The sequence below is a fragment of the Phytophthora cinnamomi genome (assembly GCF_018691715.1).
Source record: "Phytophthora cinnamomi strain GKB4 chromosome Unknown Contig92, whole genome shotgun sequence".
NCBI classification, from domain to species: domain Eukaryota; phylum Oomycota; class Peronosporomycetes; order Peronosporales; family Peronosporaceae; genus Phytophthora; species Phytophthora cinnamomi.
The window spans coordinates 1,725,484-1,744,512 of NW_027151025.1; the positions used below are offsets into that span (position 1 = coordinate 1,725,484).

The 19,029-nt window shown below is 53.0% G+C and overlaps 2 protein-coding genes across 2 annotated transcripts; one reads left to right on the top strand and one right to left on the bottom strand.

Moving 5' to 3' along the window:
- Window positions 1–389: 389 nt before the first annotated feature.
- IUM83_03029 (Glycoside hydrolase) lies at window positions 390–1,802 on the top strand (the record flags this gene model as incomplete). Its single annotated transcript, XM_067926998.1, has 1 exon — window positions 390–1,802. One exon carries the CDS (start codon window positions 390–392, stop codon window positions 1,800–1,802), a length of 1,413 nt encoding a protein of 470 aa, XP_067784005.1.
- A 558-nt stretch (window positions 1,803–2,360) lies between these two features.
- IUM83_03030 (cellulase (glycosyl hydrolase family 5) subfamily protein) lies at window positions 2,361–3,473 on the bottom strand (the record flags this gene model as incomplete). The annotated part of the gene is made up of 1 exon (XM_067926999.1): window positions 2,361–3,473. The coding sequence occupies one exon, from the start codon at window positions 3,471–3,473 to the stop codon at window positions 2,361–2,363; it is 1,113 nt and encodes a 370-aa protein (XP_067784090.1).
- Between the last annotated feature and the right edge of the window lie 15,556 nt (window positions 3,474–19,029).

A 19,029-nucleotide genomic window follows, 5' to 3' on the forward strand; every position in this document is an offset into this window, starting at 1 on the left:
CACTGCTGCCTCGACAACCCGCTGGGGTCTTGCTCCAGCCACGATATCCTTTCAAGATCGCATCAAATCCATCGTTCCACGAAGCAGCCTCGACAATCAGCCATCTCACGGGAGGGGCGTCACGGCCGCTTCCTCGCATATTCACCACCCAAACGCGGCCTTATCCCATGCCATCCGTCCCGGATATTAAATCGAACGCTGCTTGTGACAATCGCGCTCACGGAGAGCACGTCACGGCCTACGTGCGTGCTGCATTCACCTGAGCCCGAGCCTAATGCATGCACCCGAGCTCGAGGTACCTCGCACCTCCGCTTGGATTCCTTCTCCGTCACTCTGCAATTTGCTGCACACCTCTCCCATCTGAATTTCGAACCACGACCACGATCACCATGGAGACCCAGCACCCGAACACGCAGTGGACCGCGTGCGGGCGCAAGCTGCTCAAGGACGGGCGCAACTTCTTCGTGCGCGGCGTCAACTACGCGCCCACGCCCATCGGGCGCCCCGGGCGGCTGGACATGCTGGGCGAGCCCGCCATCTTCCTGCGCGACCTGCAGAACCTGCGGCTCATGAACGCCAACGCCGTCAAGACGTACGACTTCTACAGCTACGTGCAGCACAAGGCGTACCTGGACGCCGCCTTCAACGACGACGTGGACCCGGTCTACACCATCTTCTCCATCTGGATCGACCAGAGCGTCATGGAGCCGGCGCTGCGCGAGAGCAGCCCCGAGTTCCAGCACCTCGTGCGCGAGTACTACCTCATGGCCAAGGAGACGGGCGGCCACCCGGGCGTCATGGGCTACTCCATCGGCGGCGAGATGAACAGCATCACCGTGATCCAGGACAAGACCTTCTGGAGCAAGTTCTCCGCGCTCACGAGCGCCGTGCGCCGCGGCCTCAAGGAGAACGGCGACGCCCAGAAGATCATCACCACCACCTTCGTGGACGACGGGGGCGAGAGCTTCCTGGCCGGCGAGAAGTTCAAGGCCGACGTCGACATGTGGGGCTCCAACGTCTACCAGTCGGACTACGCCGGCGCTGTGATCCCCAAGTTCCAGGCAGTGCCTGGCAACAAGCCATTATTGGTGTCTGAATACGGCCTCTGCTACTCAAGCAATAAGGGGATTGGAACCTTTATGCAGCTCAACTACGTCGCTGACATGCTCACGCAGCAGACGCTGGCCATGCAGAACAATTTCCAAGGCACAGACGGCGTTGGCGAGCAAGTTATTGTCGGTGGATTCGTGTTCGAGTACAGCGACGAGTGGTGGAAGGCCGGCAACCCTGACGAACACAACCTGGGGCTCGTCAAGAACAACCAGTTCCCGCTGGGATACCTGTCGGAAGAGTACTTCGGTCTCTTCAGCGCCTCGCGTGCCACGCCCGACGACGCGGAGGTCAATGCGTCGGCGTTGCCCAATGTGCTCAAGGCGAGACCGACGGTGTCGCTGCTCACGAAGATGTGGGGGAACGGATCTCTGGCGACGGAGGGACAACTCGTCAAGGATTGCAAGGCCCACATTGAACCAGTGACTATTGCCGCCCCCTCGAACAATGTGGTACCCAATGTTGAGACTGCATCCTCGACCTCGTTCGGCGACTTCATGGTGCTGGGTTTGCTCGGTGGCGTGTTCTTCTTCCTGCTGGTTGCCATCCGCACGCGTATGCGTCGCATGAAGTACCAGAAGCTGTCCCCGCCTTCGTCAACCCGCACGGTCTGGGGCTCGCCGCGCTACCAGGCTGAACCTGCGACGGAGTCGTCGCTGCTGGCTCATGACATTGACCACCAAGTGGTTTAAGTATTTTGAGATTTTGGTGCCTTTTGTAGGCTGTCGATATGTATAACAGCGAGCATGGGCGACGCAGGATTGGCGTGCATTTCACTAGTGACGGTAGCTAGTGTTGGTACTGCTAGTCTGAAGGCGTCTTGAAGTACATTTGATAATATATGGAGCTGCAAGCAAGACGGCGTGAAAAGTTAGTTCATTGAGAGCAAGAACGAGCATCACCAACACTTTGTGGCGGCGTGTTACTACATTCTACGAACTTTGAGAGTACCACCAATAACGAAGATCAACTTCGAGCCATCCAGCGTCGATGACCTAGGGCGTCTAAAATATATTAAACCAACCGGCAACAGGTCAATACGTCATCAGCCAGCAGCGTCGACCCCGTAACAGGTCTAGCAAAGCGGGGTCAGCTTTTGGTACTTCATGTGACGCACACACGTGCGGATGGCAACCAGCAGGAAGAAGAACACGAGCAGTCGCCAAACGATTGTTCATTGCAACTCTAACCAATGGTACATGTATCAATTGATGAAGTTGCTACTTAACTCGTTAGTCGATGCTGTTAACTCAGCACGAAGTTGACGGCAAGGGGGTTCCCGCGAAGCGCGACAGCAGCTGAAAAGCCTCTGCGTTTGGTGTGCGCCAGTCTGCACGCAGTAATCCATCGGTATCACCACCGTTCGGGTTCACGCACCAAAACACCACACCACTGACGCCAATCTGCTGCGTGTACTCAGCGAACCGCGTCTGCCAGGCCCAATCTTTCGGGTTTTCGTGGCGACCACCCCACTCTCCAATGACCAACGGAACGTTCGACTGCTGCTTCAGAAACCCAAAGTGAGTATCCCACACGATCGGCATGTTGTTTGGGAAGTCCTCCGCATTAAAGTACGGCTGCCACGACACTGCGGGGCCGTACGTGTGCGGACAGTACACAAGTCGATGGTCCACACTCAGCGTCACAGGGTGCTTCCCCGCCGCTTGCAGGTTCTCCCCCCAGAAGCACGGCATTTCGTGCCCCGCATCACAGCTCGTGGTCTGCACTCCTTCCACGAAAATCAGCCACCGTGGACACACTGCCAGCACTGCGTCCGCCAGACTCATGGCCGCCAATCTCCAGTCCGTCCTGACATCACCTGAGCCCCACGTAGCTTCTCCATGAGGCTCATTGTTCAAGTCTGCGCCTAGCACGTTCCACTGGTCGGCGTATCTCGTCGCCAGTGTCGTCCACATCTGTGCGACCACAGTCTCCGGACAGCCCTGTGCGTCGTCGTACCACAGCGGGGTGATGGCCCCCGCCGGCTGCATCACGTGGGCGTCCAGCAGCACCAGCAGCTCGTGGCGCGCCAGCTCGTGCACCACGTAGTCCAGCACGTCCAAGTAGCGCAGCTCTCTGCCCTCGAACGCCCTCAGCAGCGCTGTCTCGTTGCCCATTTTGTAGCGGTCCACCGGGATGTTGTTGGCCGCGGCAGCCACCGCCAGCGGCACGCGTACGAGGTTGAAGCCGTTCGAGCGCAGCAGCTGCGCCACCGCCGCCAGCGTCGTCGAGTCGGCGCCGCCCCACAGCCCGTGCGGCACGCAGATGTCGCTCTCCATGCCGAAGAAGCTCGCGCCCTTGAGGAAGAACGGCTTCCCGTCAAGCCACACGCCCCCGCGCGCGGCTTCGAAGCGCAGCGGCATCGTGTGTCAATCTTCAAATCTGATAATGAGTGGCTATCTCCTTAGGGCTAGGTGTGACTACATTCGAGCGCTCTATAGTATGGAGGACGCGTCCCTCCGTGGTTGGACTGGATCGTAGATAGCATTTTGTCAAAAAGTCAGTCAATATTTTGCAGCAGCCATGGAGTCACCATATCTACTAGTGGAACTGGAGGAAAGCGCGAACACAACTCTAGATCGCTGTCGAGCTGCCCGTCCGGCAAATACTACTCGCGCGTACGCGCCGAAACAAAGGGAGTTCAAGGCTTGGTGCGACCGCAAAGGCTTCCATGAAACCACACGTTACCAGGTCACAGCATCCAAGATGCATCTTTTTCTTCAAGAGGAAGTTGTAGATCGCCAAGTTCGTGTCAAAAAGTCTACTCGCAGAGTCAGCGTAGCTACAGTTGAAATGTATGTAAACGCTCTGTCGGATTTGTACAACGACCAGCACAGCAGGGGGGCAAACGCACCCCCGCACCCCCGCAGCAGCCTCATTAAGGCTCTCGTGACTTCGTTGAAGCGCGAGAAACACGAAAAGAACAAGCGTGAGTACATTGATCGCGGTATTGGGTCTCTATTAGATGGTTACTGCACTACTAACGATCTCGTGGCAATCTCTCGCTATTACATGAACTTGAATACTGGCGGAGACTTACGAAATCGCCTCAGTCATTTCTTGTGTCATGCCTGCCTTCTGCGAGGCGAGTCTGCGCGTAACATGGAATTACCTGATCTTTTCAGTGTGGAGTTGGAGCACGAGGGCTTCACAGAATGCAGAACGCTCGTGATGATTATGGAGCAAGGTAAAACGAATCAATTTGGCCGCCGCAAATTTGGCTCTTGCATTCGACACAACAATGTCGAGATTTGTCCTATCGGAGCTCTCGCTTTGTATTTTTTCTATCGATGGTGTGTGCAAATGGAAGCGATAGCAGACGTTCTGATCCCACAAAATCGGTATGATATTAAGGTGCTCAAGTCAGGAAAAGAATCAAACAAAGCGCTGTCTTACCGGGCTCATTACGACGCAACAGTGAAGGCTTTCACCGCTCTGGGCTTGCACTCTAAAGCAAAGACCCATGCGGCGCGAGGGTCTGGGTCCAGAATGGTTGAGCTGGCAGGGGCGACAGAATCTCAAATTAGACGTTTAGGCAGATGGAATGCAACAGCGATGGAGGGATGTTACCTGACTGCACTGCCTCGAGAAGCAATGCGTTCGTTGGCTGGGTTTTCGCCTGATCGCCGCGCATTTTTCTTGGAGCGGGCGGCACTCACTCCGCCCGATAGCCTTCAGCGCGATGTATTTCCTTTTGTGGAATAATACATGACAGCCTACAACCAACAATCAGCACCGCACGTTGCCACAGGGGGGTTGCTTAACTTGTTACTGTACCTTCGGGTTGTCCTCTTGCAAGACTCTGTGCTACTGCGCGAGCTTCATCCCGCTCACAAAGTCTCGTCGCACTCTCTGTTCAGCTCCGGCGGCTTTAAAGAATTCGCCGAGGAATTGAAAACCAAAATGCTAAACGATCAGTCGCCGCAAGTGAAGCAATTACACGAAGTGGTACCGGACTTGATGGATCATCTGAAACAACAGCAGCAGCAAGTGATATCACACATCGATAAAAAGGTCAGTGAACTTCAAACGTCAGTGGTGCATGTTAAAGAAATGTTCACCCAAATTACCTCCGGCTCTGCGTCTGTCCGTCTGAGCGTCGACTGGGAGCTTCTAGCAGTGCACAAGATCGTTCTGGCTGTACAGCGGATTCAACAGAAACCCATCCGCGTCGCACACCACTTCCAGCTTCGTACAAGCTCCTCAGATCCATCAAGACTGTGCACCAAGTGTGGCAGGAATGGGAGGTCGGAATAAATGGGAGCCCGCCGTGCGTAAACTTGAAGAGCAACTTGGATCGAGCTGGCGCAGCAACGCAGCCGAAAAGCGATTTTTCTTCCGCAGAAAACGTATAATTGACCGAGTTATCCTGATGGCACAACAACAACAAGTCACTTATGAGCAAGCAGTATGCATGCTGGAGAATCAAAGAACGCAATCGCACCTAACGTTGAACGGATTGAGCGAGAGTCTAAAAGGTAGAGAGACCTAGGCCACACATACACTGTAGCGTTAGTACACTTGTCGCCGAACTATATTCACGCTCAATGGAGACTTACATGCTCATCTGCACCGCCGCGCGCGAGGCCATCATCTCCTCGTCGCCGCAGCCTCTCCTCCTGGCCCGCTGGTGCCGGCCTGCACTGCCGCGCGCGGGGCTCTTCGTCGCCTCCCGTCTTTTTCGCGAATGACAATATTGGGGTTAAAATGGGCTAAATTTTATGATAGCAGCTGTTATTAAGAGGGTGACACTTCTGATAACTGAGTTATCAGAGAGACGGCATGGCGACGGGACGGGGACGAGGAGGGGGACGGAGCGCTCTTTCACTTCCGATAATGTCGCATGTCGTTCAAACTTCTATAAACTCCAGCATCTCTCACCCCTCTATATGGAAATTGTCCTTGTTATAACGCATTCTCCAAATCTAGTATTGTAGGTCTACATGTAATACTCCAAATTCTCATCTATGCTTTCACATAAAATTTTGTCAACCGTACATTATTTTTGGTAGGGGTTGGGGTGATGCCCTCCCCCAGGAACGCGTGGCCAGCATGATGCTAGCCGCGGGCTTCCGGCAGGTGCTCTCGGGCATCTGCAAGTCCTTTGAGAGTCTCCACCTCCGCACAACCGCAGTCACCGCAGTCAGACCCCCCTCTCCCCTCCGTCCTAACCAGTCTAACCGCGTCCGTATAGGCTCGTTCAATGCCTGGTCGCTAAACACCTCTTACAGGCAAAACAGCACGCTGCCGGACGACCTCAGCCGCTACAAAATTGATGTCCTCAGCCTCCAAGAAACAAAACTGTACGACGACGACAAGAAACTCATCGGGGACAAGGACTACACGCTACCCACCCTTACGACCCAGAGAAACGATACGGGATCGATTTTGCCGTCTCCCCGAGACTGCAGGAGCTTCTGAGCGACCAGTGCTCGCATCGGCGTTCTCCACCTCCACCTCTCGTACACGGGTCGCGTCAACACCATCGCGGCGTACGCGCCGCACAGCGGACGCCCGTTAAAAGAAGTGGTCACGTTCTACGACGACCTTCGCTCGACACTGGACTCGCTCGCCCGGAGGTACACTACAGTCATCGCAGGGGAGTTTAACGGGAAGCTCGGGTGCCGCATGAGCGGCGAAATCTTCCTTGGTGCCCACGCGCGCGGTTATCCCAACCGCAACGGATACGCCCTCGCTAAATTTAGTGACTCATACCGTTTATATGCTACTAGCACATCCTTCCAAAAACGCGCGGCGCACAAGACCACATGGACCCAACGTAGGACGGACTACTGCATCCACAACCAAATCCTCGGTCCCAGCGCTGCCGCAGGTTCTGCATGGACGCCAGGTCCTGCGGAGGAACGACCACCAATTCAGACCACAAGCTCGTAACGGCAGACTTCGTGCTCACGCACGCTGTCAGACTCCGTTTTCGCCCGAAACCACGTCAGAGCCAGCACCTTCGAATCGCTCGAGAACGCCTCATCCACGATGAGGACATTCAAGACAAGTTCACGAAGTCCTAGCACACGCATTACCACCGCCCAACGGTACCGATGAGCGCCCGATCCGACAACAACGGGATGAAACATTTAAGACGATACGCAGCACAACTGAAACTATAGTGGGTCTCAGCATGCCCCCCCCTGCTCCAAGAAAGACGACGACGACATGCTCAAAGAACTTTCAACATGCCAACGCAACCTCCAGCTTCGGATCTACAACGACTATACCACCAATACAGCTGCTCTCCGCAGTGAACGCAACGCCATCCTTCACCAAATCCAGCTCGGATGCTGCGATCTAGCCAACATAGCTCTCGACGACAAGATCAAAAACATAGAGAGCTGCAGCCACACCGACACCGCCCGGTTCTACGAAGCGGTCCGTACCGTCACACCCCGACGAGCGAGACCGCTACTTCTCTACGACGAAAAAGGTAGGTACATCCTGCATCAACCGACAGCTAACAATCTCGTTCGTTCCCATTGCCAGGCACAGTTCTCTATCCCGGAGAGACCTTCAGTCGCACCGGACCTCGAACCACGAGAGCTCTCCTGCCCAATCACACCTGGGGAGTTTCGCCAAGCACTTCGCCGTCTCAACAACCGGCGCTCTTCCGGTCCCGATGACATCCCCGGTGAACTACTCAAGTATGCGGCAGATGCGCTTGCACCTCGTCTCGCTGAGATCGTCGACAGCAGCTTCGCCCGCGGAGAACCACTCGGCCTTGGAGCAGGCACATTACTCTGCCTACCCAAGCCGAACAAGCCCCAAGGCAAATGCTCAAGTCTCTGCCCAATTGCCCTTCTAAACACTATCCACAAAGCAATCTCGGTCGTTGTACTGAACAGCATCGCCGCAGCCGTCGACACATTCCAGTCGCCGCACCAGAGCGGCTACCGGAGAAACCGCAACACAGCCGATGCTGTATGGACCCATCACTGGATGTGCGCCTATGCGCAATGCTACAGTGACACCATCCACTTTTCGACATCGACCTATCCAGAGCATTCGACACCATCGATAGACACAGGCTGCTCAGGGTCCTCGCAACTTTCCTGCCCGACGACGAGGTCCACCTCATTCGACGCCTACTCACAACACGACTCTATCACTGCGTGCCGGACGCACCACGCTCGGCCCTTTCGAGAGCAACACTGACACCCCGCAAGGAGCCACCCATTTCTCTGCCCGGTGTTCGAGCTCATCCTTCTTCAAGCACGGGGAAGTCTCCCCGCCGGTATCTCAGCGGCGGTGTACCTACCTCGACATAGAAACCGGCATGTGTTTCGTCCGGCTCTTTGCGGCGGAGTCGAATTCAAGACCGAGCACGCGTTGGCGGGTGTTCCTGCCCGTAAACTTCTTGTCGTTAATAGCATCAGTTTCCTGTACAGCTACCATAGCAAAAACAAAGAGACTGGTCGATGTCGCCGCACGAGGACTCAACGTCCACAGCCACACTTATGCGATCGTCTACACAATGGTAATTGGAGAAGCCGTCTGGGTACGCGGCGTTGGTGTGGTTGCCGTGAATATGAGATATAGCGCCGCCGACAATCTCATTGGAACCCGGCGAGCCAGTCCACCGAAAGGTGCCAATAGCTCGATTACCAGCACGTTCTCTTCCTCGATCAATCCGGCGAAGATGTACATTTTTTTTGCTATGAATGCTGATGTTGCGGAAAGCCGATGCTACATCTCCGGCCACGATGTTAACTGCAATACCGGGGAGGGGTTGCTTCGCACATATTATCTCGGTTGCGATGGCATCACAGTGAACGTAGTCAGGCCTTGTGATACTCTCTTGGTCTGTGCAGTCGTTAATGGAGGTGCCTTCCGGGTACGAGAGATCGTGGATAGTGCGGCCAGACACGCTCGAATCTTCGCCACCTTTGTCGACTACCCCGAAGGGAGCAATGGTGATCTCGGGCCACAGTTCCTGTATATCCATGTCCAGAACTAGGCAGCGCCAGGCATCCTGCTCCTTGCGAATGCTTTTGCGCAGTACATTGATACAGTCCCGCGCTGATCCATGATTTGGCAGACACTGCAGCTGTCTTGGTGGCGATTTCTTGAGTCGTACTTGCACACCTTCGCGCTCAATCTGTTGGAGTTGATCAAGGCGCCGGTAGCCTTTGCAGAGCTCATCGAGCAATGCTGGCACTAAGTTCTTGTTGGGCGATAGTCCTCCGCTTCTTGGCCTCTAAATATCTGGCAGCGAGGCATCGGACCGACGGGCAAAATCGGAGCGCGCGTGTTTCAGCGGTAAATCCAACAGGTAGTCTTCTGCAGCAGCAATTCCGCGAGACTTGGGGTAGGTATCGTGCGGTAGTGTTACGCTAACTCTCGCTATTGGCTTGGCCAGTACAGCCCTACGACCCTGGTGAATAAGATCACGCCGCACACTCGCATTCGTGTGTATCATCGTGGCAGTTGTATTGCTAATGACGGAACGCAGAGGTCGCCTGGGCTCAACACCTGAAAGGTGGCGCATTGACTCAGCGCACAGCGACTCGCCTGGTAACACGGTAGGCTCTGGTCAGCGCTTCGATGATGTAGCCAGATGTTTGGCAGTACATGCGGTTATTATTACATTGATTCGCAGGGCGCGAGTTGTTCGCGCCAGCTGGCCCATATGACTGGGTTGCGGAAGTGTATGCGCTGGCTGTATAGCCGCCATAGTCTGTATAGCCGAAGGTGACTGTATAGGGTGAGGTCAAGACTGGCTGTATGGCCGTGGCCTGCAAGGGCCTTCCGATGGCTACACCCGAACCGGATGGGTCCGCCTGATGGGCTGTGCCGACCGAGGTTTTGTTGCCCGGAGGTGCTGACCAAAGGGCAAGACGGCTGTGCTCACGGAAAATTTCGCGCGACTAGATGTGAAGTAAGCTTCCTCATGTGGTCATACCACACTTCCTGTTCCAGCGCGCTCAGGCTGTGGACAGTGTCCAGGATGTCTTCGTACGCCGTACATCGAATGGCCACTGCCGGCAGTGGGGCCGTCGCGCTAAAGTCGCTCGAGTAGTTGGAGATCGCAGATTCGTGTTTCAAGTTTCCATCTCACTTGACTCCTTGAAATGCATCACGGTCAACCTACATGAGCCCAGTCGGCCGCTGAAGATGACCGTCAGCACTGCAGGCGTAACCGGGAACTTGACGCACTCGAGCTCCCGCAACTGTAGGACAAATGACATAGCAGACAGGGCTTACCTGTTCCGGTCTGGGAGGTACGGAACATGCGACTCGCCTCCAGCAGGAGCCCCTGTGGCGGGTTGTAGTCACCCTTGGCCATTTTCGTCCCTTCGGGGAAGCTCGCAGTCGTGAGCTACCGAAGCTCCAGTCGTGGCAGCTCGCCTCGCGTGTTCGGCTCCGTGATGGCTCCTGGACTCACGGAGCCCCTGGTCGTCAGGACTTGAGCTGCGCCGAGCCCGCGCAGGTGACGAACCCCATCTCTGAGTGCCTACAACTCCGCGGTCATATCAGGGCCAGACGATGCTGTTGGCGTATCGCGCTCGGGTATTGAGGGCGCGTCTGCCACACCACTGCGCCCGGGCTGGAAGGACGCCATGAACACCGTCAGGTAGAAGCTTTATTCGGACCGAAGTGCGGCAAGAAGCTTGGGCTCCGAGTTAGATGAAGCACTTGGAGCGGCGGCCTTCTTCACCTTCTTCGAGGGCGGAGGCGCAGCCTTCTCCTCAAGCTCGGTGTCGCGCGTAGCGGGCTTCGCAGCTGGAGAGGCAGTCGGTCGCTTGACCGCCTTCTTTTTACACTTGCGGGCTTCGGCCATTTTCGTGTCCGCCGCGCTACGCGTCAACGCTCGTTCTTGACCTTAACGGGGGAGGGTCAGACATGCGCCTCGCGGAGATAGCTGTCCAGGGCTCTTCCCCGCCGCTGACGTCGTCGACAACAACAGCGGCGTCGGCCGGTGGCTTACTGTCCGAAGGAGCCGCTGCGGCACGGGATGAAGGCGAGGGAGGGGCGCTGGCGGACTCAGGCGTTCCACGGGTGGTCATGATGCGGGTTGGTGGAGTAGAGACCCCTTCTTTCTTGGTCGGTTTGTTGCTTGTTCTTCTGTAAGCGAAGGGAGGGGGGAGAACTCGCGACGCGTGGCCCGGGCGGTCTAACGAGCGATGTGTAACCGATACAAGTACCGGTATATCGGTACTGGTATTTCATGTGGAACAAACATAATTCCCTTGGCTTCGCCCCAGGAATACACCTAAGATAAGCGGTAACACTCTCTTAAGAGCGACCTAAATACTGTCCATTACTGGTCATCCGACGGCCGCTTCCACAGGATGCTAGTGCAATTCAAATTGCCGCAAGTTGAGGCGCTGGGTGTGTGGAGTCTAGGTTGGCTGGGCAACCAGACAGCGGAATATCCCCCATTTCGAATTTTGCACGCCTGTGACTTCTCTGTGGCAAGACGCACAATTTTTCCGAGTGGTTTGTTCTTGTGCGCACATCACCACCGGCATTGAAGTTTTCAGGGTATTCCATCCGAGTTGGGAATATAATGTCGACATGGGAAAAGCTCGAAGAGTTTTGGTCGGGATACGAAGAAGCGAATTTGGTGTGTTATCGCGTTGGTGATTCCAACTCGCGCGATAAGTGGAATTCGATGTTCAAGACTAGGACGGTGTCTACGCAATGTTAAATTGTGTTTCGCAAACACATGTGTACACTGGAATGCAAGCAGCCTTCGCGAGGAAAGGGGAAGCGGAACACTCGTACATCGAGATATTGAGAATAGAAAGCCTGTTTCAGAGCAAAGCTTTGCCGCCCGACGCTTAATGACCCCCACTCAAACGTTGCGCCTACATGGGTTGTTGACAACACAAATGAGGTATATATATCCCTTTCAATTAATGTCTTCGAATATGAAGCTACATTCGACTCACGCCGTGTTACGCATGATTTCGCGGGTTTGCTGCCGTAACTACAACTTCACTGAGCCGCTATTCGTAGTTCTGAAAATTAGCAAAGGGATCCTGTCCGACAAGATACTGGAACAGCTTGATGCGTTTGTCGAAACCAACACAGACACGAAACAAATGACAAATTGCATCTCGAGAAAACAGGTTAGATAGATGGCCATAATGTCGCGAGAGCTTGGGGAATGTTTTAACTAATGGATTTACAGTTTTTTGCTACGAAAGATCTACCATTAGCGCCACAGCAGATTCGGAACTTAGTTAACAGCAGACCGGGATCCTGAATACCGTCTCAAAACTATGATCGCGAAATTCGTTCAGCACGAAGGCAACCAAAGTCTTCTCATCCTTGAAGAATGGAATCATGCGGTCGGAATTGTTGTTCAGAGCGGTAAACAGATAGCAATTTTTGCGCGATGGGGAGATACGCCGGTTCTTGACTGGACACACAACACTATCCGTGCAGGCTTTTATGGTGGGGTAGAGAAAAAACTACGTGGAGATCGTGGAAAGCGTAGGATTCGCCAGCAATAAAACATGGTGCTTCTTACTGTAAGTAACTCGAACAACCGCAAATGAGTCGAACACTGAGCGTACATTCATTTTTTGAAATATCTACCGGAAATACACGGAGATCGTCCGGAGCATGTACGCAGTGCGTGGCATTACCGACGTCAATGAGCAAGACACGGTATGGATACAGAAAACTTGGCCAAGTACAAAGGGTCTCGCTGGCAATAAAGCTGGAACAGTAGGGAACACAGCAAATGAAGTTGTAAGAATTGTAACGGAATCTTGACTGAATCGAAAGTTCAATATAACAACTAGAAAAACGGGAACGGTAAATTTGATCTATGTGGAGTCCTAGGGTTTCTTGCTGGTCCAGCCTGGCTAAGCGACGTTGTGATATACTGCACTTTGCAATACTTGTGCGCGAAATTCGATAAATGTTTTGCGGTGGACTCAGTGAATGTTCACAAGAAGGAATTCAAGCTTCCTAACCAGCCTCTTTCGAGATACAGCAATATCATCCTACCAATTTATCAGCCTTAGTTGAAGTATTGGATGCTCGACATCATCGAGTTGGCTTCAGCACATAAACCTGTCCATGTACCCCCTAGACACGTGAAAGTGTTGCTGTACGATCCTCTCGAAAACACAGACAACATAAGTCTGTTAGTAGACGCTTGATGTCGCTATGAGCCGCTGTTACTCCAGCACTAGGTCACTCGAAATTGGATGCGCAATCAAACCGCTGGCGTAGCTGGAGACATTGCGGTCGGTAAGCCGTCTTTCTGTAACCTTTGTGGTGTTGCAGAACACACAAATACCGTCAGATGTGGATTCCTTGGCACAAACCACAACAATCGCCGAGTTAGATCGGCGTTTGTTGGCCTGCGCAGGGGTTGTCCCTTCGCGGTTCGGCCCAACCAGGACAGCGGGTGTCTCGACTCTCGCCGACACCTGCCAACCCAGGTCCACTCTTCCGGAGATCCGCCGAGCTAGCGGACTCCGTTCACAAACTCCTGTGCTATCCACCAAAGGATGGACGGCGGCGCACTAGCGCTTTTACAGGCCGCCGGGGCAGAAGCAACCCGACTTGAAGAGTAACCGCACCCGGGCTGTCCGGTGTACCGGCTCGCTGAGTTAGCGAGACTTTTCCTTCGCGCTTGGCGAGTACCCAACCCCCATTCCCGTGCCGACCTAATCTCTTGGCGCTGCCAGTCGAGTACCCTACAAGCTATGCCTCTCGGGTATCGACGGCAGGCATAATCCGACCCCGTGCAGGGACTTACCGGAAAGTGTCCACGTGTTGTGGGCCTAGAAAATTCTGCTCTGTTTGTTCATAAGTCTTCTGGGCACCCTGAAAGGGCGCCTCCACTATTCCTAAGGTCCTATACAAATATCAAGTGAAATGGAGTGGTTTCGGATCTCGGTCGACCCTTCACCCTCGCTACAACGCCTCGAACTCGGCGGAGCCGGATAAGCTGTCCGAATAACCCGGCGAGCTCCACGGGGAGGTCTCACCGACTCGGCTGAGTGCTGCTGGGCTCGCCGGGCTCACGCTTGGTCTTCCTGAGTAGCCTCTTACCGTGCCTCGCTTCGTCTGGGCTGCCCGTGCCCCTGTTTAGCCGAGCTCGAGGCTTGAAACTTGACTTGGACTCGACTGAGCGCCTCCTAGCGCTCCCCGCGCTCCTACCGCCGTACGTGTGTCTCCCCACTGCGTGGCGCCACCCGTCCTAGGCTCCACAAAACTGATGTTTTCTACACCACACCTTGCTGACGAACACAAAATCCCTGAATCAATGTTCTCACCAGCGGTGAGTATGGAGTGACTGAAATACTCAATCCAGAGTGATGGTTCTAGTTGTGGTGCCTTCTGCTTTGCCCAGGCACACAATTTCCTGACTGGAGGTAGCCTCTTAGAAGGCAAATGCAAACTCCTTGGTAAAGACGCGGAAGTTATGCGACTAATTATTATGGGAGATTTCCTGCAATTGTTGACGATATCCAACAAACTGGAGATGATCCCTTACTCTGCATCAAGCTGGGAGATATCAGCAAACTACTGAGTGCTTACTTTACAGCGACATTTCAAACCGAAGCAACAGTTTGAAAGAAAACAAATAGTGGGGCAAGAACCTAACATAAATCCTTCATTAAACATACGAAATAATATTTAGCTGATCACAAATATTATTTAACGCTAGCTATAATATCGGCCTAGCTCGGTAAAACTTCATTACATTGTTGAAGATGTACGCCAATTTTGTCACCGCGCTGATGAACCCTCGTTGCTACTTTGATGATAAACCACGTGCGGGGGTTATTGCTGTTTGGCGCAATAACGGATACCATTGCCCTTGGCAATGGCTAAGGCGCGTAAAGTGTCATTGGGTGCTACATCCGGTTCGATTGCCACTTTACCAAGAGGCTCGCGCAACACTCTAATGTCGATATAATCAGTAAGAATTTCGAACATGTTGTAGCCGACACAATTCTGCAAGCTTTTGTCATGTTTGTTTTGTTTCGCTCATCATAGTTGTCAATCTACGATTTGTCGCACCTGTAGTTTGACCGTATGTTATCAACTGAAGAGATGCACCGGCATCGGGTTGTCCCGATGGCTGCCTCTACTCTATCCATTTCATCATTAGGCAGATAGATTCTGAGATTTGTAGCTCCTTTCGTCTGATTGGATAGTACTTTACCAAAAATGTATAATTAACGAATGACTGACTTATATGTTGCTTTGATTAGCTAATTGTATGCTTCAACACAATTATACGTTTTACACGTACATTCTAGGTCATCCTTGTGCTTAAGTGGAGAAAGTGAAAGCGTTTTTGAATTTTAGAGAAATGATCCCCTACTTTACGCTCAAAATACGATGTAATCACCCAGGGAAGAGGGGTACCAAGCAAATGCGTCTAAATGGGCATGGACTTGTGAAAATAATGACTAGGTTGCGCAAGTTCCGGACTTTTTGTGTCAGACCGCGAACTGGACAGTAATCGATCGGTCCATGATCTAGTCGAAGGCGATGAATTAGTAAACCACGTTGCGCTATATTTTGCCTCCATACACACATGATATGCGTTCGCGGGTACACAGGGGGAAACGTCAATCTTAATTCAGTGACGGCTCTGTGAGCCGATTGCGGCAGGTCATTTGGTGCTGGCGGTGCAGCGGAAAAGTAACCGATCCCCCAACAAACGGTTTGTGGCATCACTGGAGGGTTGTTGGCGAATTCGACCCACAGACCACCCTGTGAACGGGAACACTGATACTGCGCAGAGGTGAGGGTAGATTTTGAAGTGATTGGACATTCATTGCCCGTGGAACTGAATCATTAGCGCGTCGATGCCATATCAGTACATGTTTGTTGCCCCGTCTGAGCGTTACGTTCTGTGGTAGAAGTGTTGCACCCTCGTGTTATGTGCAAACCCTGAGATCAGGAGAAGATAATCCCAGTTGCCTTGGTGCGGGTTCACGAAGTGACGTAAATATTCGCTGACGAGCGCGATTATCACCTATGATTGCCCGTCCATGGAGTGCTTGCACGCCATACTGAGGTGTAAGCGAGTACCCTGATAGAATACCTCATGTTGCCGTAAATTTTGGATCCCGATCGGAGATGATTGAACACGGCAGCTAATGTAAACGCTACCAAAACGTGCAGAACAGTTGATCACTGGAGTCTGCCGTTGCTGTCACATGTGTAGCTAAAAATATGCGGGCGGTCCCCAATAACGCGCGCTGCATTATACCCAATAGCTGTGGTGGGAAGCATTATTAGGAAATCCGTGCTGATATCCAGCCGTATTTAGAGGACGGGAAGCAAATGTTTTGCGCGTACTGGGGGCCGCGGGTAGAAACGAATTGTCCCTCGAAAAGGACACATCTGCAGAGGTCTAGAACATCGACAAGGCAAAGGCGTCGAACCGAAGTCGATTTTAAATGAAAACATAGCAAGCTGTCCTCGAGGATGGATAGCCGACAGTGACGACTTGATGTCGCGATATCGACAAACCTATCGCTCACACTTGGACCAAAATACTTGTTCATAGTATAACCCTGGCGACATTCACGCTCAATATCCATTCCTCGTGCCGTCTGATTACGCAATACTTCATATACGTCAGGAGCTCCATTGGCGGTTGTAGATCTGATCAAAGCGATAGACTGATAGTTCTAGCAGTCCGCCATACCAATCTGACCGCCTTGACATCGCATCAGTGACTATATTGGTGCTCCCTGACGCCCATTTGAAGTGCGTCTGGAACACTGCAACCCCATCAAGCCACCGCGCTAAGCGCCAGGACTATGCATGCTGCTATAGGAAGGTCTCGTTTGTGTGACGATCCGTATTCAGGAAAAAGACCGATTCAGCTGGTAAACCTTCCAGGCCTCATCGCATGCAAAGCCGCCAACAGTTCTTGCACGGATGTTGTATAAGCATACTTTGGTTTCGTCAACTGGCGGGCGTGAAAAGCAATCACCTGCTCACCCCATTTTCATCTAGTTGAAAGAGACAACCACGCTCTGCGAAGTCCGACGCATCGACGTTAACGTGGAAAGGCTTGGTGAAGTCCGGATGGGCAAGGACTGGAGGTGAGGCCAGCTCGTCCTTAAGTGTCAATAATGCTTCAAGCTGCTGGGGGCTAAGTGTGATAGGGCCGTCTGAACGCTTGTAGCGGGTTACCTCCGTTAACAACGCCCATTCCTCTGCGAATTCATACCAAAAAATCATCACGTAGGTATAACGCTTGCGTCTCACGCCTTGTCTTGGATAGTGACCGGTGACTGATGCTTTCGAGCTTCTTATGACTCCGCTCTTCCCGACTTAATCGCCTAGACATCAAAGCACGGGCTGACAGAAGACGCAATTTTGATCGTGGTGTAGAAATTCTCCTGTCCAAAACTTTGTCGAGGGCTAGGAGAATGTCCTCTTCCGACTCGGTTTCGGTAAACGGGAAGAGGTCGTCGAAGTAGGCTTGGCAAAAGCGGTGAAAGTCCGAGCCAATTGCTTCAATTAGTCGATAGAAACACGACAGACTATTGTAGATCCCCTTCGACGTAATGGGGTATGCGAGCAACCCGGCCGTGGTTGCGAATGCTGTGTACGGGATAGAATTCTCGTTTACTTTCACCAGATAAAACCCCCATAAGCGGTCCATTACAGAAATTAAATTTCTGTGAGTCATCGCGCGTCCTATTTCGTCTTTGCGCGGGATTGGATTCTCTAGAATCTTGACTTTGGAGTTCAATTCTCAGGGGTCAAGTGCTATTATCATTTGTCAGAGTTATTACCTACGCAGTACGTGGATGAACAGCAGGGTCAAGAGGATGATCAGATGATTCCTGTAGGCAACACCTCGCGAAACCACGCCGGTATTGCTGCCTTCTACTCCGGAGAGATCAGTAACTGTTTTCAGTGGATAGACGTCGCATCTACAACTGCAAAGGTGGCGTCTATACATCCGTGTGGAGTAAGAGGAACGCTAGGCGGCGTGGAGCAAACCACTGGATCGCGATGTCTGCTGATGACGAGATAAAGAGGAGAGTTTTCCAAGCCATCCACACGTCTTCTTCAGTTATTCAGTTTGCGGTAACCGGGGATATGAAGACGTAGCACTCGTTCTCCTTCGGGTCCAGCAGCTTGATGATGTCACGACGCCATCGAACAATTCGCGTTCGGTCCTGTGTGACGTCATGGTCATGCTGTTGAAGGGGCGCAAAATCCTCGCTGACTGGTGAATGGCTTCGAATTCGTGAGGGGTGATAGGAGGCATCGCGACGAGCGTTCGGTCGAGGTTCACACGACTTAAATGGTAGCACCGGGGCCTCTGAAGCAAACTCTGGTGTTGACGTTGGTGTAATTACTCGCTTGGACCGGTCGATTAGATGATTGACCTGGACTAACCAATGCATACACAGAAATACATTTTGAGACTCGAGAACTATCCGGACAAACACAGTGAAGTGATAGCGAGGTATTTCCGCGAGCTATACTGAAAGCGATTAAGTGCGTCGCGGGACGTACGAGACGCGATCTACTCCCAGCTTTAACAGTAGCAGTGGGTTGCTCCTGGGACTTGATATAGAGCCTTTCGGCTAGTGCGGGGATGGTAACGGAGATGGGCGTGACAGTGGTGCTAAGATTGCTCAAGGTAACCATGAATATTTTTTCTGCACTGCCTTATCGCACTCATAGGTGAAATCGTGGTGAGTTCCAGAGGCTGGCTGCGGTACTACCGTGTGGTTCTTCATTGTGTATCATTTCTCGGCGGGGTGCTAGCCCGACGACAGGCCTAGTTTTGTGTGTGCCAGTGCCGTTCGTCGCACCGTCTGGCGACTTGTGATCCTTGCCGCCACAAGTGAAACACTTCACTTCCTGTGTTTCTGCGACCGGGCCCTAGATCACTGGCAATGCCGGTCGGGAATGTGGAGATCCCCAGCATTGCGACCACGCCCG